Genomic DNA, 26,696 nt, shown 5'->3' on the forward strand with positions numbered 1-26,696 from the left:
TTCGGGCAATTGTTGAATACTTTTTTTTATTATCAATACAGTCACTTACAACATCCATGTATATTTTTTTTTGTTTCTTGACGATATGCAAAAGCTTTGCTTTTTTTCCCAAACCAAACAGTCTCACCCAAAGTGGCTCGAACTTGTTTTAAAATCTAGATTTATGCGCAATTTGCTTGACTAACGTCATGTATTGACTTAAAGTTTAACTACTTAGTCTACGCGTCAACATGCTAAGTCATGTTTAGTTATAATGAAGTAACCCTAGCAACAGAAAAGCGTATATAAAGTATCGTTGAAGTATCTTTTAAAGAAAAATCAAATGAAAGAGTAGGATTAACAATTTTCGCCGAACCGTGGTTAGCCCACATGGGACCCAGTTGGAGCCCGCGACCAATTTAACATTGGCCCCACATAGTTATTCTACATGGCTCCCATGTATCGGCCCATCAAGACCCCATATGGGACCCTGCTATTCGTGTTGGCTGGGTTCTTACTAGATTTTATAGCTTATTGGAAGAAGTTATAGAAAAACACAAAATTTCAGCAGATGTTAAAGATCATAATCTTTAACATCGATGAAACTGGAGTAAGGACTTCATCAACGAAATTGCCTAAAAAAGTATTGTCAAGAAGCTACAACCACCGTCAGTTGTTAGACTAACTCTACCACGTTTTTAGACTGGCTGCAAATGTTTGTGCAAAAAGTGCGCCCCACTAAAGAACATAAAGCACTTTTAATACTAGACAATCATAAATCGCACAAAATCATACAAATTGCAACCGTTAGATGTTGCAGTTTAAGGGCCAATGAAAAAATACTTTGACATCGAAGTTAACACTTTCCAAAAACAACATCCAAGCAGAATCATCAATCAGTATGACATTGAAAAAATTTTTACGGGAGCGTATCTGAAAGGAGCTACACCAGCAAACGCAATCAGCGGATTCCGTGCAAGCGGCATATATCCATTTAATAGTCACATTATTTGGGATGAACATTTTGCACCGTCTGAGGTTTATCAAGGAAGTACTGCAAACATGGTACCAGAAACCTACGTCAGTTGCATTAGAAAAGAAGAGCAAAATCAAACAGTGGCTGAGTCAAATGTTTCGATATCAGCCAATCGCTGTTTGCCACCGGACACAGTTTCTTCTCAAGGCTTACCATTTTGCTCAATCGCCGACTCATGTCATTCAAATATTGCCAATAAAGAAAACTAAAGAAAATTTAACTAACACAATAGTAAAGATGGCGCAGAAAAAAGGATTCACGCTGCAACGAGAAAAAAGAAAGTGTTGTTTGACACTCCGGGTCCATCAAATATTAAAATTAGAAAAACACGTGCCACAAGAGGCCCATCTACAAACAAAGAAAAAGAAAAACAAGACTTCCTTTGCACTGTCAACAACGAAAAGTATAACGACTCTCCAATCGAGGATCGGATTCAGTGTGATACTTGCAGAAAGTGAATTCACAAAACTTGTTCTTCATATTCCGACCGAGGATCATATTTTTGCAACGATTGCTTTGCTTGATTATTATAATTCGTTTTGCTTGATTAAAGTATTCATTTTATCCGCCAAATGTGAGCAAAACGGTCACTCAAATCATGAAAAAGTTGTTTTATTTGAGGACGATACTCGCTTTTATTTTATTTTAATCTTAATATTACTATTTTTTGTTCAAACATTGTAACCAAAAAAGTAAATTAAACGTATAGCTATAACGTATATTTTTTATTTATTTTTAAAATTAACATATCCTTCTTGCCCGTCCATCCCCCCCCCCCCCCTACTTTAGAATACAAAAAAGTGATTTTAAAAGTACCATAGCGTTCATTAAACATTGCAAAGTATCGCGATTATTAATTTTGCAAATTGCTCTTCAAGTCGCTTACAGAACGTTGCGAAGCCGCCTAAATGTGAAGTTGGTTCAATGTTACAATCGATGTGACTAAAACCTCGGTCATTAAGTCATTGGTCATATAACCACCTCGATTATTTTTTACATATATTGTAGGAACTAAATCTACCACTTTTTCCTAATTGTAAAACGCTGAATAAAATTTTTTTTGCTTAAATGCGTTCACATATTCACTTTTCAACAGATATGTTTTTATGAGAGATTTTTTATTTATCCAAAAAATCGTTAAAAAAATTACACCATCATTTCATCAGAAATAACTTTGTATCGTACGCAGACTTGGCAAATCATTATTTCCGCAGTTACACCATACCTCTCTTACGTCATTGTTGATATAAAAACTTAACGTAGTTTTATTTTTTTATTAAAGAGCTCAAAATGAACTAACTCGCTATTTACTACATCTATTAGCTTTTATCATAAACCAGTTTTCATGAAAGAAATCATATCAAAAAGCTGGAGATACAATCGTATTCTCTTCCACTTAAATGAGTACTACAAATCTACGCTTTGGAATGACACAATATTCAACTGTGACTGAAGCTGCAGCTAAGTTTCCTTCCCTACCTCCAGAGGTTGCTAACATTTATTGTATGTATGTATGTATATATGTATGTATGTATGTATGTATGTATGTATGTATGTATGTATGTATGTATGTATGTATGTATGTATGTATGTATGTATGTATGTATGTATGTATGTATGTATGTATGTATGTATGTATGTATGTATGTATGTATGTATGTTTGCTAGTATTTTTATTTTCTGTTGCACAGCCTCTTTTTTGTAAGTAAAAATTGAGAATGAGAAGTGTTCACTGAAATTTTTTAAAATATCTAAGGTTCTCTTTTCACAACTGTATTTTACTTTAATGATTTATAAATTAAAGTTAAATTATCCTTTAATTTTAATTGATAAATAGTTAAGACAAAAATCTATTAATCATTTATTTTTATACATTTTTTGTAATGTATTAATTGTATTATTAAGTAATTACTTAGAGTTAATGTTTAAAAAATGAACCTGATCAATACTAATAAAAATGCCAAAATTATGAAAAGTATGTGTTTTATTGTAATCAATCAATCAATCAATATACTTCGTGTTAAGGATGTTACAAAAAAAACACAGGTCATTGCAAATAGTAGTTTACTAATAAAACACAATGAAATAGATAATATAAAGAAAAGACAAGAGAAAAACTTAAGAAATAAACTAGTCACATAGTAAAAGTAGGACTTTACAAAAATTTATAAGTAACACTTATAAAAATAGACTTTTAAAAGAGTTAAAATATAGGTCGAATATTTATTTAATGTATTCACATGTACATACATATATACAGATATACACAAATAAGAAATTATAAAATGTACATAAACATAAAGAAAAAAGTTATAGATGTAAAGAATAAAGTTAAGTGTAACTTTTTAGGTAAAAATGATGGAGTGACTTTAAGAACAGATTCTTGGATTTAAGGATAAAATCTGTTTTTAGGGTGTACGAAAGGATGTTCTAAGAAAGGATACACTGATATGTAATGTAATTTATTCCATGTTTAGTTATCTGTTTTTGTGGGATGGTTAAGTTGTTAAAAGTGACTGATCTTAGGTTATACCCACACGTTGTCCTACTATTAAATTAGTTACAAAATATGGAAGGAAGGAGACCGTGTTGTTGATCCCAGACAAATGAACAATTTAGAAACTGGATTAAATCATATTAACACATAGAGTGCTTAGATTTAAAAAAAAAATCTTTTAACAGAGGCACTTGTTGAGAGTTCTCTTAGTCACCATTCACAAAAAACACAACCTGAAAAAAAGAAAAAAAAATTGTTGCAAGGACTTTTGTGGTGACAAGTGTAGTTTCACAATTGTTAGTGGAATTTTGGGCTTGCTACAAGCAACTGCTTTTGTTAAGAGACTTTTAGTTGCCATTCCAACATACACTCAGCTGACTCTAAATAGATTAACAACAGACAGAGCTACAAAACTGATATTTCCTATGCACAATTTAGCCTTTTTAAATACTGAAAACTTGCCAAAATTAATTTAGAATTAATAAATAATCAAATATCAGCCTACTGATATATTAAAAAGTTCTCTTTATTGATAAAATTGAAAAAAGCACAAAATTTTTCATGAAAAAAAAATAATACCAAAAAAACGTCTTTTTTCACAACTTAAGCCCTAAGCAATTTCATAATTGTTATTAAATCAAAGTTAGGTTTGTTTATTAACTCCCTTTTTATTTTCCTTTAACCTTTTGACATGAATTTTTTTAACTACAGTTTGTGTAATGTCACTGATTACTGTTTTGATCCTCTTTTTTCATCTCACTTTTTTCTATGGTTCACAACGTCATGTTTAATATGATGATTAGAATTAAAGTGATACAATTTAATTAACAACTTATCATATTAGTAAAAGATAATTTGACACTTTTGTAATGTTGATGTAAATGATAACTTTTAGAATTTAAATGAGTTAATTATTTATTGTTAATTTTCAAAGTTTATTGCAGAAGCACATGTAAATGCTTTAAATATGGTGTTTTTATGGTAGTCTTTTTAGTCTCCATTAGTAACAATTAAGTAAACACTTTGTAAATGTGTAATTATATTGTTAGTTCGTAAAATAATATAGAGTTGTAAATATTATTGTTAGTTAAACTGGGTCCTCAGCAAAATCTAGGGGGTTGTAGGGGACCTCTTCCAGTTTTTGCCCTAGAATTTTTACTGTAATTTATATCATCAATTCTCATAAAATGGTTTGGATCAGAAGACTATTAAACAAAAATTAAATATATATGTATACATATGACAACTTGTTTTACATACCTATGTTTACTGTGCTTTCAATTTTTATAGGTTGAGGAGGGGAACATAGAATACAAGGTAATGGTTTTATAAATGTTTTAAGCATATAATAAATCTAAAGTATTTTGTAGTAAAGCTTCTAAAAATGATGTATTTTAAACTTATTAGATTAACCTAGAATTCCTATACACCCCATGGGAAAAAATCTAATTTGTTGGATACTGCATGTATATAGCAATGCATACTGAATATGTATAGCCTAACTATGAGTGTTAGTTCCACTTTATCTTTTTTTAACATTGCTTTAAGAAATATATCAGACATGAGAAGACTAGTAACACCTGAAACCTACAGTAAATGTAGGGTATCATAAGGCTAGTTAGTTTTACTAGTTTACTAAATAAATTAAATCAAGTTTTTATTTTTTATTTAGCTAAAGCTTGTTTGTCCGACAGAGGTTCGCCTTGAACACCTTATCACACAAATGAAATGGCGCCTAAAAGAAGGGAATGGTGAAGCAGTTTATGAGATTGGAGTTGAAGACAATGGCTTAATGACTGGTCTTCTTAAAGAAGATCTAGATGCTTCTATGAAAACACTAAGTGAAATGGCAAATAGGTTTAGTTTTACAGACATGAAAATAAAACACAAGCCTTTAAACTTTTTTTTTACAAGTTTTTATAAGGTTATAAAGTTTTTTGTTTGTTTTTAGACTAGATGCTGAGACAATAACTATCTGTGAAAGAACAATAGAAAATCTTGATCAGCCATCAAAGTTTGCTGTTGAGGTACTTGTCAGAAAAATACCTGATTGTCAAGAGGTTTGCTTTAAATACTTGAGAACATTAGTGTCAATTTTTTATTTTACAAATTTATTACCAACAGTTTGAAGCTTTTAAAAGTTAACTTTTTTAGAATTTACCTCAGAAAAGCTTTCAATTATTTTAAATGATTTAATAAGATTTTCAATACAAAATTTTGCCTCTGTCAATTTTTAAAGTCATCCATGTGCTTTTACATAAATTTTAGTTCATTGAAATTAGAGCAGCTTGTCTTGGGAATGCTGATGCTGGAAAAAGCACACTTCTTGGGGTGTTATGTTATGGGGACCTGGACAATGGTAGAGGAAGAGCCCGTTTAAATGTTTTTCGTCATTTACATGAAATTCAATCTGGGCGTACATCAAGCATAAGCCATGAAATCCTTGGATTTGATTCAAAAGGGCAAGTAAGTAATTTTATGATGTCAGTATCAGTGTAAAAATTTTTTGTTATTTTAAAATTGATCTTTACAAGTTTGTAAAATAATAGTTTTGTGTAAATGAGATTCATAAGAACGTTCTACTGATAAGAACTACATTTTTTCATGTAGGTGCTGAACTGTAACATCTCATCTCCAGAAGAAATATGCTCTTCAGCATCAAAGTTAATAACATTTTTAGATTTAGCTGGCCATCATAAGTATATCAAAACTACAATTTTTGGTCTTACAGGATGTTCTCCTGAAGTTGTAATTTTAGTTGTTGCTGCCAACAGAGGTGTAGGTATGTTATGAATAAGAGCATTTAGATATAATAGGTTATTTGTAATGTTCTATTATAGCTACTGCTTCAAAAAAGTTATTTTGATAAACTAGTTGTGTTTTATATATCAGTTATATATGATTGTGTGCTATAAAATTTTGAACAAAGAAGCTTTTTTTCAGTGGGTACAACAAGAGAGCACCTTGGACTTGCTGTAGCATTGAAAATTCCTTTTCTGGTTATTGTTAACAAAATTGACCTCTGCGATCAAGAAACAGTATTGAAAACTATAAATCAGCTTGAAAAAATTCTAAAATCAACAGGACTTAAAAAAATTCCTTTAGTTATCAATGACAAAGAGGATGTGTTGTCTGCTGCCAGTAATTTTTCCTCACAACAGTAAGGAGAATGTTCCCTTTGAGCATGTTTACTATTTCTAAGAGTAATAATTGAATAAATCATGTAAAAGTAACTTTTCTATTCTCAGAATTGCACCAATCTTCCAAGTATCAAGTGTGACTGGTAAAAACTTGGAATTGCTTCGTTCTTTTTTTAATGTGTTGCCATCTTTAAAAACAAAGCTTCAACAAGATGAACTTCTTCAACAATCTGCTGAGTTTCAAGTAATGCTTTTTTTTTTTTAAATGTTTCATCAAGTAGACATGAACTTTTAGACATTCGATTAGAAAAATTCAATTAGGCATTACAAAAAAAGGGTCGTTTTTATTAGGTGCTCTTTATAAACTTAAAAAACAAAATAAAAATAAAAAAATTACGGCTGATTGTCTTTACATTTCATTTTACCAACAAAGATGTCGATCAGGATTTGCAACCAGAATTAACGTTCTAAAGTCATGAATGTTTTGTTTAGCACTTAATCACTTAAAATCACCTAAAACTTTTGAAACCTGTTGTTAAAACTTTGAATAAATATATTTAAAACTTTTTTTTCTAATCCAATCAAAACTTAGTAAAATACTTTGAGGGAAACTTTCTCAATTGAAATAAACTAATGAACCTACTTTAGTTATTAATGGCAATTGAACATTTTATTGTTATCAGATTGATGAGGTGTTCACAGTTCTGAATGTGGGTTCAGTTCTTGCAGGAACATTGCGATCTGGTACAATTAGAGAAACTGATCGAATGATAATTGGTCCATCAGATGATGGTTCTTTTTTTCCTGTAGTGGTCACTTCAATCCACCGAAACCGTTCCCCATGTCGACTTATACAGGCAGGGCACAACGCCTGTATATCTTTAACAGCCTTACCAAACGGATTTATATGCCGTAGGGTAGGTTTTTTGAATAGTAAGTTTTACATTTGTTCATACCAAAAGTAAATAGTAGGTTTTCAACTCGACTTGATTGTTACAGGGTCAGGTATTGCTGGAGCATAAAGAAAGCCCACCTGTAACCTGCCTGCAATTCGAAGTCGACTTTTTTTTACTTTTTCATACAACGAAAATTTCAGAAAAATTCCAAGCCTCTCTTCACGTCGCCAATGTTGTTCAAACTGCCGCAATCAGAAGTATGGACAAAGTGTGTATTTTTTTTTTTTTTTTACAACCCACTAAAATTTTTATTTTTTTTTCTTCTTTATTTTTTCATTTTGTGTATGTTTTTCAGGACTTTTTGCTTACCGGTCAACGAGCGAATATCGTTTTCAGTTTTATCGTTCGGCCTGAATACATTCGCAAAGGAGACAGAGTTTTGTTGCGCCAAGGTCAAACCAAAGGAGTAGGCGAAATCAAGTGCATTTACCCTTACAAAAAAGAGAATAAAATCTCTACCAGTGATTCTGAATGAATTGTTACTTAGAGCTTCATTATTCACACTTCTACATAACAGCTTAGTTTACAGTTGTACTCGCGCATTCTCTGTAATGCGTATATCTTTAGAATAATAATGCTCGTTTATACTCACTCGTGTAATGCTAGTGTTTAATAATAGCAGATGTGTATTCTTATAGGTGTTTAGTTCGTGTGTAAAAAGAGCGTACTTTTGTATAAAACGTTCTTTTGTATAAAAAGTCATGGTAGCATTTAACGGTTTTCTGTTTTGTTGAAATTTTTATCTTTTAAAAAGATTTTATACTACATATTATATATGTTAATCACAGTTATTACATGAGCCTAGAAAGCGATTCTTTTTAAAAATAACACCTTTATTTTTGGCAATTTTCAAATATTCTTTTATTTTGTACGTTTTTCACTATTATATACAGGTTTGTTAATATGTTGTATATAAGATTTTGCCCTTTATTTCATACATTGCATGTTGAAATGTCTTTGTATTACATGTATAGTAAAGAGCGATCACATTTAATGAAATTATGTAAATAGTAAAACTTGTAGAATATGGTCAAAAATCTAATGTTTAACATTTAAGTTGTTTTCCTTTTTTGACTGCGAATTAAAAGTAAATTTAACTGCATACTGTTGCTGCAAGATCTTTTAAGATTCAAGAGACAACTGATACACTGTTGTAAAAAATGACCAAAAACTACTTTGAGCTGACCCGAGAAAACCGCTTTGACAGGGTGAAACTACAATGTTTCCTGACTCCAAAAATGTAAAATTTGAAATCTAACTAATTCGTCCAAGAAAATAATTTTGATTTTTAGTTTTTAGTACTTTGCACAATAGGGCAAAATGACAGCTTTTCAAATTTTGCATTTTTACAGCATTCAAAAACTCTCCAAAATTAGCATTTATTACTCTAAAACATAACAGTCTATATAGCAAGTATAATTTGTATTTATTTTAACTCAGAAGATAAAAATTCCGGGAATAGGCAGTGAACATGTTTGTTTTAAGTTTTGCATCAAAATTGTAAACAAGCTAAAAATTCCGGGAATTGGCAGTGAACATGTTTATTTAAAGTGTTTCACTTATCAGTTGTGTGAGAAAAATTTCAAAATGCCAAATTTTTCAAAAAATCATGAAGATTGTCGGAAATCTGTCTGTGTCTTGTGTCTGAAGAAGTGCTCTCGAGAGTTGACACAGTTCCTTGTTGAAAAGATCCTCAAGCATTACCATACAAGTCTTGATTTGACTGATACCAGAGTGCCAAGAGGCATTTGTGACTCATGTCGAACAATTCTTCGGAGAAAAGATGAAGGAAAAGATGTTAACCTGCCACCTTTGTTTCCTTTCTCATCTATAAAAGTTAGACCACCAACAAGAGATCAAGGTTGCAACTGTCTTATTTGTCAAGTTGGACATTTGAAGTTGAATGAGAAGAGCCCAGTGGACTATTCTAAACCTGTGGAAGATTGTACCCCTCAAAGATGTGGTGATTGTTTGAGTCTAGTTGGAAGAGGTCTGCCACATCAGTGCACTCCATTCACTTTTAGAGAGAATCTCAAGCAGCTAGCTACAGCTGATCCACTCGCTGCAGAGCAAATAGCTACTCAAGTCATCTCTATTAAACCTTCCACACCTGGTGGTACTGCCAAAATATCGCATCCTAAAGGCGGCCCACCACTTAGAGTTAAAACAGGTGATACTTTTATATATACATATAAAGATGGCAGGTTCAGAAGGAATACCTTTAATTTTAAAACTTAAAATTACAAAAAGTGTTAATATAATTTCATTTTTAGGAAGCTCAAGTGCAAGAGCTCTTTTTCCTGAACCCAGCATCAAAACTGAAGATCTTGTACAAGTTCAGCTAAACACAGGACTGTCCAACCTTGGCATGAAGAAATTGGCATCAACCATCAACAGAGTCAGTGACACCAAGATTGTGGAGACTAGTTTTCTAGCTAAGTTTGAAGCCATTGGCAAACAGTTGTCTGAGTTTTTTACTCAAACCAGCATCCAAGTTTTATCAGAGAGTAACTCCACTGACTTTGTGGTTGTGCATTGCAAGGATCTTGCCGAGCTTTTGAATGAAGTCCTGCTTTCTCGAAGAGTTTTCCAGAATCATATTGTCAAGTTGGGAATTGATGGAGGTGGAGGATTTCTGAAAGTTTCTCTTGGCATCATGGAGTTGGATTCTCACTGTGATTCAAGGTCACCACCACGGAAAAAACTTTTAACTCAGAGGACTGCCAAAGACAGTAGTGTAAAGCGTCAAATGCTTGTGGCTTTATCAGAAGGACTACCAGAAAACTTTGAAAATGTGAGGCAGATCTTGTCTTTAATCAAGTTAGACAAAGTCAACTTTGTTGTCTCATGCGACATGAAACTTGCCAACATCCTTTGTGGCCTTCAGAGCCATGCAAGTACTCACCCTTGCTCTTGGTGCAACACAGAATCAAAGCATCTTTCTCAATCAGGATCTTTGAGGACACTAGGCTCACTTGTTGCCTGTTATCAAGAGTTTGCTAAGTCTGGTGGTGATATCAAAAAGGCAAGATCTTTTGGCAATGTAGTGCATGAGCCTTTGCTATCTGGTTCTGAAAACAAACTCATCTTGGAGCTCATACCACCAATGGAACTCCATCTTCTCCTTGGTGTGGTCAATCACATGTACAAAGCCATGACAGAAGTTTGTTCCAATGTTGTCAAGTGGCCCTCAGCTCTCCACATTCAACAAGAACCATACCATGGTGGGCAGTTTGCAGGGAATGCCTGTCACAAGCTTCTCAGCAATCTTGACCTCCTTCAAAGAATTGCAGAGACTGAGTGTGCTTTTCAAGTCTTTGGAATCATTGATGCCCTTCGAAAGTTTAAGTCTGTGGTGACAGCATGTTTTGGTATGGTTCTGGAGGATGACTTTTCTGAAAAAAATTGATTGCTTCAGAGACTCATATTTGGCAATCATGAACATCAGTGTGACTCCAAAAGTTCATGCTGTTTTCTTCCATGTGAAGCAATTCATTGAGATCAAAAGGGCTCCCTTGGGGATCTTTAGTGAGCAGGCAACAGAATCAATGCATCATAATTTCAGCTCACATTGGCAGAGATACAAAGGAGACCGCAATCATCCTGAGTATGCAAAGAGGCTTCTTTCATGTGTTGTGGACTACAACAGCAAGCATTTGTGAAGAATCAAATATTGAGAAGAATTTATTTTATGTACCATTTGCTCTTTATGTGTTTAGAATCAAGAGGTTGTTTTTGTGTTTTGGCTTAGAATAACTAAAAGAATTATTTAAGAAAGTGTTTATTATTTCCATCTTGTTAATGAAAAACTATATCAGTTGTGTCAGAATAAACTATTATTCAAGTGAATTTTAGACAGTTATGTTTTGGAGTAATAAATGCTTATTTTGAAGAGTTTTTGAATGCTGTAAAAATGCAAAATTTGAAAAGCTGTCATTTCGCCCTATTGTGCAAAGTACTAAAAACTAAAAATCGAAATTATTTTCTCGGACGAAATAGTTAGATTTCAAATTTTACATTTTTGGAGTCAGGAAACATTGTAGTTTCACCCTGTCAAAGCAGTTTTCTCGGGTCAGCTCAAAGTAGTTTTTGGTCATTTTTACAACAGTGTAATGAGGTCATTACTCCATTTCTTATTTGCATCATTAGTTGGAGTAGGAACTTTGAAAATGCTGATACCTTTGTGTCTTCTTGAAGTTGAACAACCAAATATTGCACAATTTTCACCAGGCATATCAAAAAAATCAATTTCAATAAAAACAGAAAGACAACTTAAAAAAATAACAGGCAATTGCTAACAACAACAATCTTTTTGTGCAGGTTCGGAAGTCCGGAAACGAGAAAAAACAGTATGAAAGAGTTAAAACAATGCGCTATTGTTCGCTTCCAAACTATATCTTTCTTATAACTATGCTTTAAAATAGAATTTTCAAAACTTATTGAATTACTAAATAGTTAAAAATTGACAATTAAAAAAAAAAAGGTTCTGTATTTTCTAAATTTTGTGTATATTTTCAAATTTAGAATGGAAAGCGTGACAGTAAGAAAGATTATACTATGGCTTATTTTTCATACAGTTGCTAATCCTGTGAGGTAGAAACTTAAGGTGGCTTCACAGGAAATAAAAGGTGTAAAATCAAAAAAAAAAAAAAAAAATTGAAAAACATGATTTTTGAGACTTTTAACAATGCTGAAAATGATGGTACAATTATTTTTTAATAATTTTAATTTTTTAAACAACAATTTTGCATTTTGCAGGTATGATATAAAGTAGCTTCCTTAGCAACGCCTATAGCAACGGAAAAAAGCATTTTAACATAATTTATAAACTCAAAACACGATATCTCAACATTAAAAAATGCTTAGACCTTCAAATTTTCCCTAATTGTCCAATACATATATATGTAGAGAATGAACTAGAATCTTGATAATTGAATGAATATTTATTGATTGCTAAGTCTTTTTTTGAACCCTACCCCATAAAAATTAGTCAATTTTCAGTTTTTAGGGACTTAAAAGAAATGTTTTTGTTTTTATATATTGATCTTAGTTCATCCTCTACCTCATATATCAGATAATAATATTGCAAAGTTGCGAGTTGTTTTAATTAGCCATTCTGGTTTAATCGTGTTTTGAAAAATAAATAAATATATGCTTTTTTATGCGTTTTTTATAAATAAAGTCCTCTTTTTTTTTTTTTTTCAATAAGCATTTATATTTTATTGTTATTTTCATTAAATTGAATTTATAAAACTGATTTTAGAACAGATTTAAGTTATTTTACTAAAAAAAAAACATTTCCTGTGAAGCCACCTTAAGCATGTTTTTGCGATAAAGAATATAAAAAACCTTTAAATAAAAAATAATTAACTTTTATATTTTTAACTTTTAATTCATATAAGTTGAAATTGTAAGATGTATTTTTGTACGAAATGCATTTTAAAATCTAAAATAAGGTAGCCTATACATGCAAAAAATAAAAGTCATATGATTATTCTTGAATGCATACCCAGTTTACTAATTGACCAACATTGCTGACTGAAGTATTATTTACATTTATTTACTGAACAACATGCAGAAAAGATATTGAATGAATATTGAATGTCCAGTTGTATTTGTTTCAGTTTCAAAAAACTGATATTCATTTTAATTGGTTTTTGACAGTTATCATATTGTTAAGGTTAGTACAGTAATGTCACCTTAGCACAATAGTCTAGTTACAAGTTCATTTTAAGTACAGTCAGGAAACTGCTTGCAATAATCATTGGAAACTTTGGAAATCATTGGAAGCAAAAATTGAAGTTGTTTCTCATCTTAAATTTTTTTTGTTGAAATCTTACATACAAGCATTGGAAACTTGAAAAGAGCTTGCAGTTGCCATGCATAGACCTATTTTTTTCTGAAAAAGAGTCAATAGCAAGTAGCATTTCTAAATATTGCAGTGGCTGGTACAGTTTCTTAGAGTTGGTAGTGCAATACTGTTCCAGACTGTTGTTGGTTGTACTGAAATCTAACTTCTTTTATTTCAGTAATCATTAATCTCATGGAGTCAGGTATCTAGTGTCAAATAGTGCTGGCCAACAAGCTCCTCAGATAAGTACCAGAAGCAGAGCCCAAGTTCCTTGTTTGTTGCTGCAGAGATGGCTTCATGTTTATAACTTAAAATCTCAGAAACCTCCAATAAATAGGAATGATAGCTCAACAAGCTCTCTAGTCATAAGAAGGTGCCAATGGAAGTGGCAAAGTCATAAGAAGGTGCCAAAAGAAGTGGTAAAGGAATGATAGCTCAACAAACTCTCTAGTCATAAAAAGGTGCCAATAGTTCCACTGATAGGTTTGATGAGGTTATTGTCATTATTTCAAAGAATAATCATTATTTCCCAAATCCTTTTAGTATATAAATCCTGCACTCAATCACTCATTTGTCAAAGCAATCAGTTATGGTATTGACAATTTATATAATTTTAATAATTTTACAATTTAACTTCAAAGCTTGAGGTTTATCCCTAAATATTGTCAATTTGAAAAAAATATTTGGCATGCATTTTTATTTCCAATAATAAAACAGACTGTACTGATGCCAGAAGATTATTTCAAACTTATATATATTTTTTAGAAAATGTTCTCCTTTCAAAGTTTCAATGGATTTTTCAAATTCTACAAAGTGGGATTATCTTATGCTTGTTCAAAGATGGCCACAAGCAGTCTGTCAAATTGTTAACGTAAGATACAATCGATCTTTTGTTGCTAAATACTTTGAGTAGTTTTTTTTTAAATTACTTTTAACTTTGTAATCACTAAATTTAATAGTCAATAATTTACAACTAGTTCTTACATTAGGATGCTAGTTATTTTAAATCAAAGAATTCTTTATTACAATGCACCAAAGTGATTGTCAGGTTCAATCTTTAATCAAATGAAACTTTTTTACATAAGAGTATTTGTCTGTAGTTACAGAAATTATGGTTTCTGAAATTCAGACAAAGAGCAAGACAAAAATGGAGGAAAGAGGTAAACTTGAGGGACCTCTGGGCCATCTATGAACTTGAGGCTCTTTAATTTTTTTTTTTTTTTTTTCTCTACATATTTCTAATTATTTTATATATATATATGAAATTTGGGCCCTCTTAAAGCTGGGGGATTAGTCTCTGAATGGGGTAAATAGAAAGTTTTTACATAAATAGTCTTAAAATAAAAAATTCTTTTGCTCAAAAATCAAAGTTTGTTGATAGTAGACTACCTCAGTGATCTGGATGCTTATTCTTGGATGCTCTTTCTTTTTATTAAATCTTAAATCAGTCAAAACTTGCATGAATACTTTCCCTGCAATCTTCAGCAAGGTTGCTTGATCCTCATTTATGGTGCTACACCTATGGCTGTACATGGCACAGTAGAATGTGGATTTTTCAAGTTATTTGTTTTATTTCCATTTAAATATGAAATGAAAAGAAATGAAAGAAATGAATTGTCTAGGTTTATTATTGTAATTTTATTTAATTTGTAATTTGCTGGCAAAGCAACAATTTTTATCTCAAATATTTTGCAAACAATTTCAATTAAACTTGAAAATGATTTTAAATTTTTTTATTCAGAGAATCCATGTTTTCTAATATCATGCTTGAATTGTTTCTGTCCCAAAGTCTTCCAATAAAATGTTTCTTAACAGTAAAACAACACTAATAGGTTTTTCAATTTATGTAGCTAGATTTAAATCTATGATAAAAAATATTTGAGTCTTTATACAGTTCATAAAGTTAAATGAATTTACTGATTTTCAACATATTTACTGTACTATTTGTCCATATTCCCAAGAGTTTTTTTCTCTGTGTTCTATAACTATATAAAAAATCTTATATAAAAAAGTTTTTCTTGAGTGCCATGACATTAAAACTGGTAGTTCCTTTGGTCCACTGTAACAGACATCAGAGTCTTATTGAGATACCTATTTTGTTTTTTGAAATATTTCAAGCAATTTTGGCACATTCTGTAATTTCTGGTAAATGTTTTCACTAGTTTTTTTTTAAAATGGAAAGTCTTTAAAATTTTTTCTTTTTTTTTTTTATAAAATGAGTAACATGTTTTATAACATGTTGCTTTATAAAGTTAATTTAAAAAAAGGAACTGCAATCAAAGAAATCTCTTTCTACAAAACTTGTTGGATTATTAAGTGTTATAATTCAACTGTACCACAGATATAAAATAAAAATGAAAATTATTTCCTAAAAAGTTTCATTTCTTCCTAAGTTATCTGAGTTGTTGTTTTTCCTTTTAAATTTGCAAATCTAATTATTAAAGTAACTTAGGCATCAGGTCATCCTTGTGGAGTGCCTCCTCAAGTAAAAGGATGGACAATTCATGGTTTGTGGCCTTCAAGTTGGAACAGTTCTCCTCCATTTTATTGTCAAGATACAAAGTTTGATATGGCTAAAATTAATGTAAGTTATTTTTTTAAAAAAAAAAAAGAAGTCTGTTATTGTGTAAAAATGTATAAAGTTATCAATATGTGGATTAACTTAATTTAAAACCGTTTTGTCAATTTGATTTTTTATCTTTTTATACATAAGTTCATTTCACTGTGATGTTTCAAAAAGTTATATTTTCTGTATCTTTTATTCTTTTTTTTTTATATATATATTTATAATATCTTTTTTGACTTTAATTCAACATGAATTAAAACAACTCACTATGTGATTATCTAATAAAAAAAACTAAAGTACTTAAAAGCATTAAAATGTTAAATATGTCAATCTGCTTAAAAAAATTGATTTAAGTAACAATACAGTAATTGATTGGCACAGATTTGAGTTCTTACATAAAATGGCAGAAAAAATGGTTGCATGTTTATTTGACTCTTGTATAGAAATTTTGCCCCAAATAAAATACAGGAAATATAGTTTTCTTTCTAATTGTTGTCTCCCAGAAATATAACAATGTGGTCAGGGATTTTGATTGGTCTTTTGAAGGTTAATAGAAGAAAGTGTTTTTTTTTGGTAAAAACCATAGATGTTAAGAATAACTTTTAATTATAAATGCATTTAACTTTTTTCACTCTGCAGTTCAAAAAATTTTAGAAGAAAGGAATTCAACAAGTTCAAAACACAAAGTAAAATCTCTTAGTTAATGTTAGTTTTAAACTTGTGGACTTTTATTGTTTTATTTGTTGATTGTTTATTATTTATGCTTAGTTGGTTTTTTTTTTTAAGAATTGAGCTGGAGTTTCTTCTAAGTTGGTAAACAATATTTATGGTCAGAGAAAATTCCTTTCATTCATGGAAATTGGCCACCAAGGATTTTTTTATGTCTAAAAATATATATAAAGAAACATTTAAAAAAATATTCTGCCATTAGTTAAATACTAATCTAAAACTCATTGTAACTGGGTAAGATTTAATTCATTTAACAGACATGGTTTGCAAACAATTTTGACATTTTAGATCAGATGAAAAACCTTTTTGTTGGTTGATCTTTCAAAGTTTTTTTTATAGGATTTGAAAGACATTTTAAACATCATTTGGCCAAATTTGTATCTTAAAGAATCTGAAGATAGTTTGTGGTATGCATATGTTTATAATATTTTTTACTTACTACTAAATGCTTGCAGAGATTATATTTCAGTATTTAGTTCGATTGAAAAAACTTGTATGTTAAAACTAAGAATTGCAACTGTTAGGAATATTTTTATATATATCTCTCTCTATCTCTACTGAATACTTTTGTTTGTTTTGATTTGTTTGTATCTGTTTTAGTTCTCAAGAATTTTATCTTATTTTGATTAGGAAACATGAATATGAAAAACATGGGACTTGCGCTGCTCTAAATCCATATTTTGTAACAGAACACAATTATTTTCAAAGAACCTTAGATCTTAATGAAAAATTTGATGTGCAGAGGTAATAAATCATTTACTAATTTTTTAAAGTGGGCTATAGTATGTAAATTTAGCAGAATCCACCCAAAGGTGGAGATTTTGTCCATTGGTATTTTGACCAAACATCATTTTAAAAAATATTGGGTGGGTAAAGCGATACTGTATGACATAAATGTGATGACCCTACACCTGTTTGGCCAGTATTAAATTATAATAGTAGTGCAATTAATGAAAATCAAAGATTTTTGGACTAAGTTACCTCATTTAATGATATTGAATACTATTTAGATGATATAAGAGGGTTTTAATTAAGCATCCAAAACTTGAGTGTCAAACCAAGTCAACATCAAGTTTTACAAGTCGATACAATGTTCAACACAAAAATTGGCAGTTTTGATTGCAAATTTATTAAATATTAAGTGTAAAGTTTAAAATTCAAAAATTGTACTTAATAAAGCTAAAAGAGAGCTCTTTATTAAAACTGTTGTTCATCAAGAAACTTTTTTTAATTTAGAATATTAGAGAACAAAGGTATCTTTCCCAGAACTGATGGCTATGAGGTGAGCTTTGATCATTCATACAATTTCTTTTTTCTTGTACATTATTTAAATGCTTTAGAATATTAGTTGAATGTAGAAATCAAATAGAGTGTTTTTGAAAAAAAACTGGTTTTATCTAGGATTTTTTTAATGGGCAGACACAAAGAAATTTCTCAAATGTTGATGCAAGTATATTCTGCATACTTATTAAAGTTTGCAAGTAATTGGATAACTTTAATAAGTACGCAGAATATATTTCTATCAGGATCTATACGAATAGTTTAGGTTTGAAACTCTTTAAAAAAAAAAAGGAGTAAAAAAAAAAACCTGCAAGAATTTCCTAAAAGAAAATAAAAGAACATCAGGCAAAATCTTGTTTGAAAACAAAGGTGGTATTTTGTACTGTTGTAAAAAATGACCAAAAACTACTTTGAGCTGACCCGAGAAAACTGCTTTGACAGGGTGAAACTACAATGTTTCCTGACTCCAAAAATGTAAAATTTGAAATCTAACTATTTCGTCCGAGAAAATAATTTCGATTTTTAGTTTTTAGTACTTTGCACAATAGGGCGAAATGACAGCTTTTCAAATTTTGCATTTTTACAGCATTCAAAAACTCTTCAAAATAAGCATTTATTACTCCAAAACATAACTGTCTAAAATTCACTTGAATAATAGTTTATTCTGACACAACTGATATAGTTTTTCATTAACAAGATGGAAATAATAAACACTTTCTTAAATAATTCTTTTAGTTATTCTAAGCCAAAACACAAAAACAACCTCTTGATTCTAAACACATAAAGAGCAAATGGTACATAAAATAAATTCTTCTCAATATTTGATTCTTCACAAATGCTTGCTGTTGTAGTCCACAACACATGAAAGAAGCCTCTTTGCATACTCAGGATGATTGCGGTCTCCTTTGTATCTCTGCCAATGTGAGCTGAAATTATGATGCATTGATTCTGTTGCCTGCTCACTAAAGATCCCCAAGGGAGCCCTTTTGATCTCAATGAATTGCTTCACATGGAAGAAAACAGCATGAACTTTTGGAGTCACACTGATGTTCATGATTGCCAAATATGAGTCTCTGAAGCAATCAATTTTTTTCAGAAAAGTCATCCTCCAGAACCATACCAAAACATGCTGTCACCACAGACTTAAACTTTCGAAGGGCATCAATGATTCCAAAGACTTGAAAAGCACACTCAGTCTCTGCAATTCTTTGAAGGAGGTCAAGATTGCTGAGAAGCTTGTGACAGGCATTCCCTGCAAACTGCCCACCATGGTATGGTTCTTGTTGAATGTGGAGAGCTGAGGGCCACTTGACAACATTGGAACAAACTTCTGTCATGGCTTTGTACATGTGATTGACCACACCAAGGAGAAGATGGAGTTCCATTGGTGGTATGAGCTCCAAGATGAGTTTGTTTTCAGAACCAGATAGCAAAGGCTCATGCACTACATTGCCAAAAGATCTTGCCTTTTTGATATCACCACCAGACTTAGCAAACTCTTGATAACAGGCAACAAGTGAGCCTAGTGTCCTCAAAGATCCTGATTGAGAAAGATGCTTTGATTCTGTGTTGCACCAAGAGCAAGGGTGAGTACTTGCATGGCTCTGAAGGCCACAAAGGATGTTGGCAAGTTTCATGTCGCATGAGACAACAAAGTTGACTTTGTCTAACTTGATTAAAGACAAGATCTGCCTCACATTTTCAAAGTTTTCTGGTAGTCCTTCTGATAAAGCCACAAGCATTTGACGCTTTACACTACTGTCTTTGGCAGTCCTCTGAGTTAAAAGTTTTTTCCGTGGTGGTGACCTTGAATCACAGTGAGAATCCAACTCCATGATGCCAAGAGAAACTTTCAGAAATCCTCCACCTCCATCAATTCCCAACTTGACAATATGATTCTGGAAAACTCTTCGAGAAAGCAGGACTTCATTCAAAAGCTCGGCAAGATCCTTGCAATGCACAACCACAAAGTCAGTGGAGTTACTCTCTGATAAAACTTGGATGCTGGTTTGAGTAAAAAACTCAGACAACTGTTTGCCAATGGCTTCAAACTTAGCTAGAAAACTAGTCTCCACAATCTTGGTGTCACTGACTCTGTTGATGGTTGATGCCAATTTCTTCATGCCAAGGTTGGACAGTCCTGTGTTTAGCTGAACTTGTACAAGATCTTCAGTTTTGATGCTGGGTTCAGGAAAAAGAGCTCTTGCACTTGAGCTTCCTAAAAATGAAATTATATTAACACTTTTTGTAATTTTAAGTTTTAAAATTAAAGGTATTCCTTCTGAACCTGCCATCTTTATATGTATATATAAAAGTATCACCTGTTTTAACTCTAAGTGGTGGGCCGCCTTTAGGATGCGATATTTTGGCAGTACCACCAGGTGTGGAAGGTTTAATAGAGATGACTTGAGTAGCTATTTGCTCTGCAGCGAGTGGATCAGCTGTAGCTAGCTGCTTGAGATTCTCTCTAAAAGTGAATGGAGTGCACTGATGTGGCAGACCTCTTCCAACTAGACTCAAACAATCACCACATCTTTGAGGGGTACAATCTTCCACAGGTTTAGAATAGTCCACTGGGCTCTTCTCATTCAACTTCAAATGTCCAACTTGACAAATAAGACAGTTGCAACCTTGATCTCTTGTTGGTGGTCTAACTTTTATAGATGAGAAAGGAAACAAAGGTGGCAGGTTAACATCTTTTCCTTCATCTTTTCTCCGAAGAATTGTTCGACATGAGTCACAAATGCCTCTTGGCACTCTGGTATCAGTCAAATCAAGACTTGTATGGTAATGCTTGAGGATCTTTTCAACAAGGAACTGTGTCAACTCTCGAGAGCACTTCTTCAGACACAAGACACAGACAGATTTCCGACAATCTTCATGATTTTTTGAAAAATTTGGCATTTTGAAATTTTTCTCACACAACTGATAAGTGAAACACTTTAAATAAACATGTTCACTGCCAATTCCCGGAATTTTTAGCTTGTTTACAATTTTGATGCAAAACTTAAAACAAACATGTTCACTGCCTATTCCCGGAATTTTTATCTTCTGAGTTAAAATAAATACAAATTATACTTGCTATATAGACTGTTATGTTTTAGAGTAATAAATGCTAATTTTGGAGAGTTTTTGAATGCTGTAAAAATGCAAAATTTGAAAAGCTGTCATTTTGCCCTATTGTGCAAAGTACTAAAAACTAAAAATCAAAATTATTTTCTTGGACGAATTAGTTAGATTTCAAATTTTACATTTTTGGAGTCAGGAAACATTGTAGTTTCACCCTGTCAAAGCGGTTTTCTCGGGTCAGCTCAAAGTAGTTTTTGGTCATTTTTTACAACAGTGATTAACGTAATTACTAGAGACAGACTCATCGATGACTCTTTGAAAAAACGAATTGATTCCTTCAACCTTTATATTTGTGAGTTTCACTTTACTGAAGATCAATTTTGGGTTTACTCATCTCGAAAAATTTTAAAGGATGGAGCATTGCCAACTCTAAATCTCCCCAAGAAAAGTAATCAACCACAGCGAAGTTCAATATCCATTACAAAACGTGAGGAGTTTTTAGTGACGCAAGAGTAAATTTCTCGAACTACACCGTCATGTTACAAATCTTTTGATGATTTTACAAAACGTATTTTAAAGCTCTCTCTTGGTGATTGTTGGAAAATTTCTTTGGATGATAAATTTGCAGTAATTACTTGTAATTCTCCAGAACATATTTTACCAAAGTATGAAATTTATGTCAACGAGTTGCTAGACTATTGTATAAGAATTTTTGGTTGGATGTTACCAGTAGATCATCTTTTGTACCTTCAATATAAAGGATCTTTTTTAAATGTTTCTTTATCAAAATTTATAAGTCATATTGAAACTCTTGTACTTTGTCCTGGTGTTGAAGTAAAAAGTTTAGACTTAATCAACCAAAACTTTAAATTTGAAAAACATGTTATAACTAAAAAATTTAGCTACTTGCTTTTTAAGCAACTTCCTCTTAAACCTAGATTAAATCAAGATGAGTTTTATCGTTCACTTAATTATAATATTTTAATAAAATCCCAGAATTGTTGTTATTCATGCCATTCATTGCAACTTAAAACTAATTATGAAGTAAATAGTAAAAATAAAACTTTAAACCAACCTGCAAAGCTGAATGCTCCTCTTAAATTTACCTCCACCGAACGAATTAAATTAAGTTTGCAACAACATCGTTTAAAATGCAAACAGTTGGAAAATCAGATTGAACATATGAAAACAGTTTTGAAAATGGGAAGTGAAAAAGTTAATTTAGAGCTTGATCAAGACCTTAAAACATTGTACTCTGGTTTTAATCAAAAAAATATTCCAGACTTCATGAAACTATTTTGGAATGAGCAGCAAAATTATATTAAAGCTTCTAGTCCCTGTAGTGTTAAGTATCATCCAATGATAATAAAATTTTGTCTCAATTTAGCAGCTAAATCTTCGTCAGCATATTCTGATTTGCGTTTTGATAGTAAGACTGGTTCAGGATTTTTAGTTCTTCCAAGTTTACGCACCTTGAGAGACTACAAAAATTATATACATCCTTCAAGAGGTTTTAATCCTCAAGTCATTATTGATCTTGCAAATAAAACTTCTAACTTCTCTAGTTCTGAACGATTTGTTACAATTCTGTTTGATGAAATGAAAGTTCAAGAAGATTTGGTTTGGGATAAATACTCTGGTGAGTTAATTGGATTTGTAGATTTAGGAGATATTCAAACTAACTATGCAACACTTAAAAATGTGAGAGAGCTAGCCTCTTATGTTTTAGTTTTTCATGTTAAAAGTATAGTAAACCCACTTTCCTATAGTCTAGCAACATTTGCTACAACTGGAGTAACATCAACACAACTTATGCCAATATTTTGGAAAGCAGTGCGTTATCTGGAGAGTATAAATTTGAAAGTTATATAATACTTCCTATTTGGAGATGCACCATCTGCAACTGCAGATGGTGCATCTCCAAATAGGAAGTTTTTTAAAATGCATAAGAAATTAGATGGTGGCTCAGGGAAAAACATTATATATCGCACTAAAAACTTATTTAGTAATGATAATAGATTCATCTTTTTTTTTGCAGATGTTCCTCATCTAATCAAAACTTCTCGAAACTGCCTAAGTAATTCTGGCTCTGGATGTAAATCACGCTACATGTGGAATAGTGGATTTTTTCTTCTTTGGAATCATATTTCAACATTTTACAATTCTGATTTAGAAAGAGGTTTAAAACTTGTTCCTAAACTAACAAGCGATCATGTAAACTTAACACCATATTCTGTGATGAGGGTACGTCTTGCCTCCCAAGTATTGAGCGAAACGGTAGGAAATGTTTTAAAGCAGTTTGGACCACCAGAAGCTGCTGGAACTGCAGAATTTTGTTTAATGATGGATATGTTTTTTGATTGTTTGAATGTAAAGAACAGTGTTGAGCATATAACAAAAAGAAAAGCATTTTTAAAACCTTATGAATCAGTAGATGATTCAAGATTTGCTTGGTTAGATAACTTCCTCTTATACTTTAAATTGTGGAAAGAATCTATAGATCAGCAAGAAGGAAGTTTTGATGAGAACTCAAAATCAAAACAAAGGTGGTATTTTGTAACACCAAGCTGCTCAAAATTTTGCTTGTGGTCCATCATGCATCATGCAAAACATTAAAAAAAAGAATGGTATTACAATATTGTTGATTGTTTAGAAAATCCAAAGTTTCTTTTTTTACAGTGAATGCAGTTTTTTCCTCGAGCAATGTCTCCTAAACACCAGCTAATTTTAGGCTTCGACTGTAAAACATGCTCAGAAATATTTAATCTTACATAAAGACAGATTTTTTAGGAAATCTTGTTAATTAGGAGATAAACTGTAATTGAGAGTAATTTGTTTACAAATAAAATATTCTTTTCAGAAAATACCAAAATAATTTAATTAAAACTGGATTCATAAGAGGGAGTTCTGTCCCTTTGTCATTTTTTTAGTGACGTTTGAAGGCGTTAAAATTATCATAAAGAAAATTATGAGACTTCCTGCCTAGGTTTTCAAATCACACAATAAAATTATTGAAACAAAGTAATTGTTGTAAAAATTTGTATTTTAGACAGCACTAATTATCAATGCAATAAAAGAGTCATATCCTGTTAACTCGTGCCCAGGATGTGGATATGTAAAGGTACTTGTCAAATCTAAATATCTGGTAAAAATCAGACATTTTTATAAAAATGTTTTAGTACAAATTTCTCATCAAATTCTTTTTTCTATTTCAGGATGTTGGTCAAGTGCTATCTCAGAGCTATGTGTGCATGGATAATAATTTACGATTAATCGATTGTCCTGATTGCGAAAATAAGTGTGATGACCACAAAAGTGTTTTATATCAGCCATTGCATTTTAATGAGCATTAAAATTTTGTTTTAGTAGTTATTCAAAGGAACCATTTTAACCTAAAGTTGACTAAAACTGTCTCTGATTCTGTTTTTTATGTAATTTTTAATCATTTTAACTGTAATTATTTAAATTTAAGAGATGAATTTCAAGGTCAACTTCTCATTTCAATTTTATTTTAATTAGATTATGAATTTTTAAACTATTAATGCTTTTTCTGTTATGTTTTTATCGTTGTAAATTTACAATTATCAATGTTTTTTGTATTATGTTTTTATCGTTGTAAATAAAAAATATTGAATTTTTTATAACCTTTTTTAGTAAGAAATTCTAAAAAATGTGAAAAACCGTATCTTGTAAAACTTCTTAAGTTAATTCTTAAGCCTAAGAATCGAATACAAGTTAGTTAAAGAATCGAATCGAATGATTAAAGAAAGAATCGAATACAAGTAAATTAAACCGAATTTTCTAAGAACTGAGTTTTGAATATGAAATCCAGTACAGTAATACTTTCATCTTTAAAACGAGAGGTTCTGTAGAATAATGTTTATTAAGTATAAGATGAATAAAATCATGTTTGGACAAAAATTTATATATTTTTCTGTTAGTTAATAATTAAAAAAGAGTAATGATGCCAAAAGAAGCAAAATTGTATATATTTTGATGGGGTTTAATGGGGTGGGAAATGATTTTAGGATTTTAGATTTGAAATATCTTGTTAAAAATTTCTGAATGACAATCGAAGAAATGTAGTTAAAATTCTACATTTCCTCAATTACTTGTCTTTTTACTGTGCTGTTATTTCTCTTTTTAATTCATTATTAGTGGATAAAGTTTTCACACAAAAAATGTGCTATTTAGATATACCGGGGTACGTTGGCCCTAGGGGTAGGATGGCTTTTTTGAGTTAGTTCTTTAACTATGCGCACTGGGAATCAAGGGGAAGGTCGGCAGCACTCCTCCCCTCATTCCTCAGAAGTATCACAGATGCCTGAGCACAGTCAGCAGTGTTGTGTCTTTTTATCGATTTTAGATAAGTTGAAGTATATTTTGAACAGTTCGTTTGATGTGTATGTGTTCGCTAGTCTTGTTTGAAGCTTACAGTCTGAGAATTATTTTAATATACAATGTTACACAGTATCTGTTGATGGGTTAGGAAAAAAAATAGTTTTTACTCTAAACATGGCGATGGGGCAGGTTGACCCAGCACAAACGAGGCAAGTTGGTCATGTGGGCTAACATACCCCGTTATGATGGAAAAAACTGCTAGTGATAGAATGTTTTTGTTGAAGCACTAATTTTATTGAGATTTTTTAGCCAGTTTCGAAACATCTAAGATAAAAATTAATCCTAATAAATCAAATCGATATTTTGTAATTTTGTTAGAGTTTTATCCTATGTAGGTAATATGTAAATTAATGTAAGAATGTAATAACAGTAAGTAAATTTGCTTTTGTAGAATTAAAAGAATTAAGAATGTTAATATGTAATTGTAATAAGTAAATACTACATATTAAAAAAAGTAAATATGCAATATAGTACCTAATTGTAAGTTTCAACACACATTTGTTATAAACCAGCTTTAAAATGTGGGAAGAATTATAATAATAAATAAATGGGCATTTTATAATTTTGTTAGCGTAATCAAGGTTTCATAGTGTGTAGGTAATGAAAAAATTAACTATTTACTCTATATCATATTATTATTATTATTATTACTATTATTATTATTATTATTATTATTATTATTATTATTATTATTATTATTAATATTATTATTATTATTATTATTATTATTATTATTATTATTATTATTATTATTATTATTATTATTATTATTATTATTATTAATATTATTGGTATTATTATTTTTATTTATATTATCAATTACACAAACTAAATAATTTGTTTGGTTTATATAACATTACTTAAAGTTTCACGCAATAGCGATCATCAGATGTTATCCAAATATAGATGCGTAAGATTTTATATTTACAATATCTTTCACTGTAACAATTTTAAAAAAATAGAAAAAAATAGTAGGCTAGAACTACAACTTATACTACGTTGTATTGAGCACTCTTACTGGAAATATTAACATAATTTCTACAATACTATATATATGTGTGTGTATGTGTGTGTATTATAATATGAAAATTTCATATTAAAAAACATTATCAACTAACATGTAATATATTAAAAAAAGTAAAATTTAAAAAATGTAAATATATAATATAGTGTTTAACATGTAAGTTTTAC

At 30.8% G+C, this 26,696-nt stretch overlaps 5 protein-coding genes across 9 annotated transcripts; 4 read left to right on the forward strand and 1 right to left on the reverse strand.

Annotated features, from left to right (window-relative positions):
• The first annotated feature begins 2,200 nt into the window (after positions 1-2,200).
• On the forward strand, positions 2,201-8,659 carry LOC145183133 (GTP-binding protein 2-like). 2 transcript variants are annotated; one of them, XM_090085559.1, is made up of 11 exons: positions 2,201-2,502; positions 4,803-4,829; positions 5,185-5,369; positions 5,464-5,572; positions 5,781-5,978; positions 6,123-6,294; positions 6,456-6,672; positions 6,761-6,896; positions 7,336-7,569; positions 7,652-7,816; positions 7,904-8,659. In XM_090085559.1, the coding sequence occupies exons 1-11, from the start codon at positions 2,416-2,418 to the stop codon at positions 8,081-8,083; spliced, it is 1,710 nt and encodes a 569-aa protein (XP_089941685.1). In that variant the 5' UTR covers positions 2,201-2,415; the 3' UTR covers positions 8,084-8,659. The 2 variants fall into 2 exon arrangements, with proteins under 2 accessions (XP_089941685.1, XP_089941686.1); XM_090085560.1 differs by having other exon boundaries at positions 2,242-2,502; positions 7,652-7,805; positions 7,904-8,060.
• A 399-nt stretch (positions 8,660-9,058) lies between these two features.
• LOC149889845 (uncharacterized) lies at positions 9,059-11,629 on the forward strand. The gene is made up of 2 exons (XM_090086080.1): positions 9,059-9,778; positions 9,882-11,629. The coding sequence occupies exons 1-2, from the start codon at positions 9,196-9,198 to the stop codon at positions 11,015-11,017; spliced, it is 1,719 nt and encodes a 572-aa protein (XP_089942206.1). The 5' UTR covers positions 9,059-9,195; the 3' UTR covers positions 11,018-11,629.
• A 394-nt stretch (positions 11,630-12,023) lies between these two features.
• On the forward strand, positions 12,024-24,745 carry LOC149889846 (ribonuclease Oy-like). 4 transcript variants are annotated; one of them, XM_090085469.1, is made up of 9 exons: positions 12,912-13,920; positions 14,003-14,051; positions 14,225-14,330; positions 15,912-16,043; positions 17,094-17,161; positions 17,385-17,498; positions 17,991-18,036; positions 24,154-24,225; positions 24,320-24,745. In XM_090085469.1, the coding sequence occupies exons 3-9, from the start codon at positions 14,250-14,252 to the stop codon at positions 24,455-24,457; spliced, it is 651 nt and encodes a 216-aa protein (XP_089941595.1). In that variant the 5' UTR covers positions 12,912-13,920; positions 14,003-14,051; positions 14,225-14,249; the 3' UTR covers positions 24,458-24,745. The 4 variants fall into 4 exon arrangements, with proteins under 4 accessions (XP_089941592.1, XP_089941595.1, XP_089941594.1 ...); XM_090085466.1 differs by lacking the exons at positions 12,912-13,920; positions 14,003-14,051 and adding an exon at positions 12,024-12,201; XM_090085468.1 differs by lacking the exon at positions 14,003-14,051.
• On the reverse strand, positions 18,489-21,076 carry LOC149889847 (uncharacterized). Its single transcript, XM_090085464.1, has 2 exons — positions 20,357-21,076; positions 18,489-20,253 (listed from the first exon to the last, which is right to left on the reverse strand). The coding sequence occupies exons 1-2, from the start codon at positions 20,937-20,939 to the stop codon at positions 19,118-19,120; spliced, it is 1,719 nt and encodes a 572-aa protein (XP_089941590.1). The 5' UTR covers positions 20,940-21,076; the 3' UTR covers positions 18,489-19,117.
• LOC149889848 (uncharacterized) lies at positions 21,434-24,147 on the forward strand. Its single transcript, XM_090085465.1, has 2 exons — positions 21,434-22,743; positions 23,143-24,147. Exons 1-2 carry the CDS (start codon positions 21,825-21,827, stop codon positions 23,718-23,720), a joined length of 1,497 nt encoding a protein of 498 aa, XP_089941591.1. The 5' UTR covers positions 21,434-21,824; the 3' UTR covers positions 23,721-24,147.
• Positions 24,746-26,696: the final 1,951 nt, after the last annotated feature.

This window comes from Hydra viridissima, unplaced genomic scaffold (assembly GCF_058129835.1).
Source record: "Hydra viridissima isolate aposymbiotic clone 2 unplaced genomic scaffold, HvirCarnegie_v1 scaffold_4, whole genome shotgun sequence".
Classification (NCBI taxonomy): domain Eukaryota; kingdom Metazoa; phylum Cnidaria; class Hydrozoa; order Anthoathecata; family Hydridae; genus Hydra; species Hydra viridissima.

Coding starts and splice junctions, on each gene's coding strand:
- LOC145183133 (XM_090085559.1), top strand. CDS start 2,416: ATGAGTACTACAAATCTACGCTTTGGAATGACACAATATTCAACTGTG. Junction 6,897..7,335: donor AACAATCTGCTGAGTTTCAA/GTAATGCTTTTT, acceptor TATTGTTATCAG/ATTGATGAGGTGTTCACAGT. Junction 7,817..7,903: donor CAATCAGAAGTATGGACAAA/GTGTGTATTTTT, acceptor TATGTTTTTCAG/GACTTTTTGCTTACCGGTCA.
- LOC149889845 (XM_090086080.1), top strand. CDS start 9,196: ATGCCAAATTTTTCAAAAAATCATGAAGATTGTCGGAAATCTGTCTGT. Junction 9,779..9,881: donor ACCACTTAGAGTTAAAACAG/GTGATACTTTTA, acceptor TTTCATTTTTAG/GAAGCTCAAGTGCAAGAGCT.
- LOC149889846 (XM_090085466.1), top strand. CDS start 12,134: ATGGAAAGCGTGACAGTAAGAAAGATTATACTATGGCTTATTTTTCAT. Junction 12,202..14,224: donor ACAGTTGCTAATCCTGTGAG/GTAGAAACTTAA, acceptor TATATTTTTTAG/AAAATGTTCTCCTTTCAAAG. Junction 18,037..24,153: donor CCAGAACTGATGGCTATGAG/GTGAGCTTTGAT, acceptor TTTGTATTTTAG/ACAGCACTAATTATCAATGC.
- LOC149889847 (XM_090085464.1), bottom strand. CDS start 20,939: ATGCCAAATTTTTCAAAAAATCATGAAGATTGTCGGAAATCTGTCTGT. Junction 20,254..20,356: donor ACCACTTAGAGTTAAAACAG/GTGATACTTTTA, acceptor TTTCATTTTTAG/GAAGCTCAAGTGCAAGAGCT.
- LOC149889848 (XM_090085465.1), top strand. CDS start 21,825: ATGTTACCAGTAGATCATCTTTTGTACCTTCAATATAAAGGATCTTTT. Junction 22,744..23,142: donor GGTTTGGGATAAATACTCTG/GTGAGTTAATTG, acceptor TTTTTTTTGCAG/ATGTTCCTCATCTAATCAAA.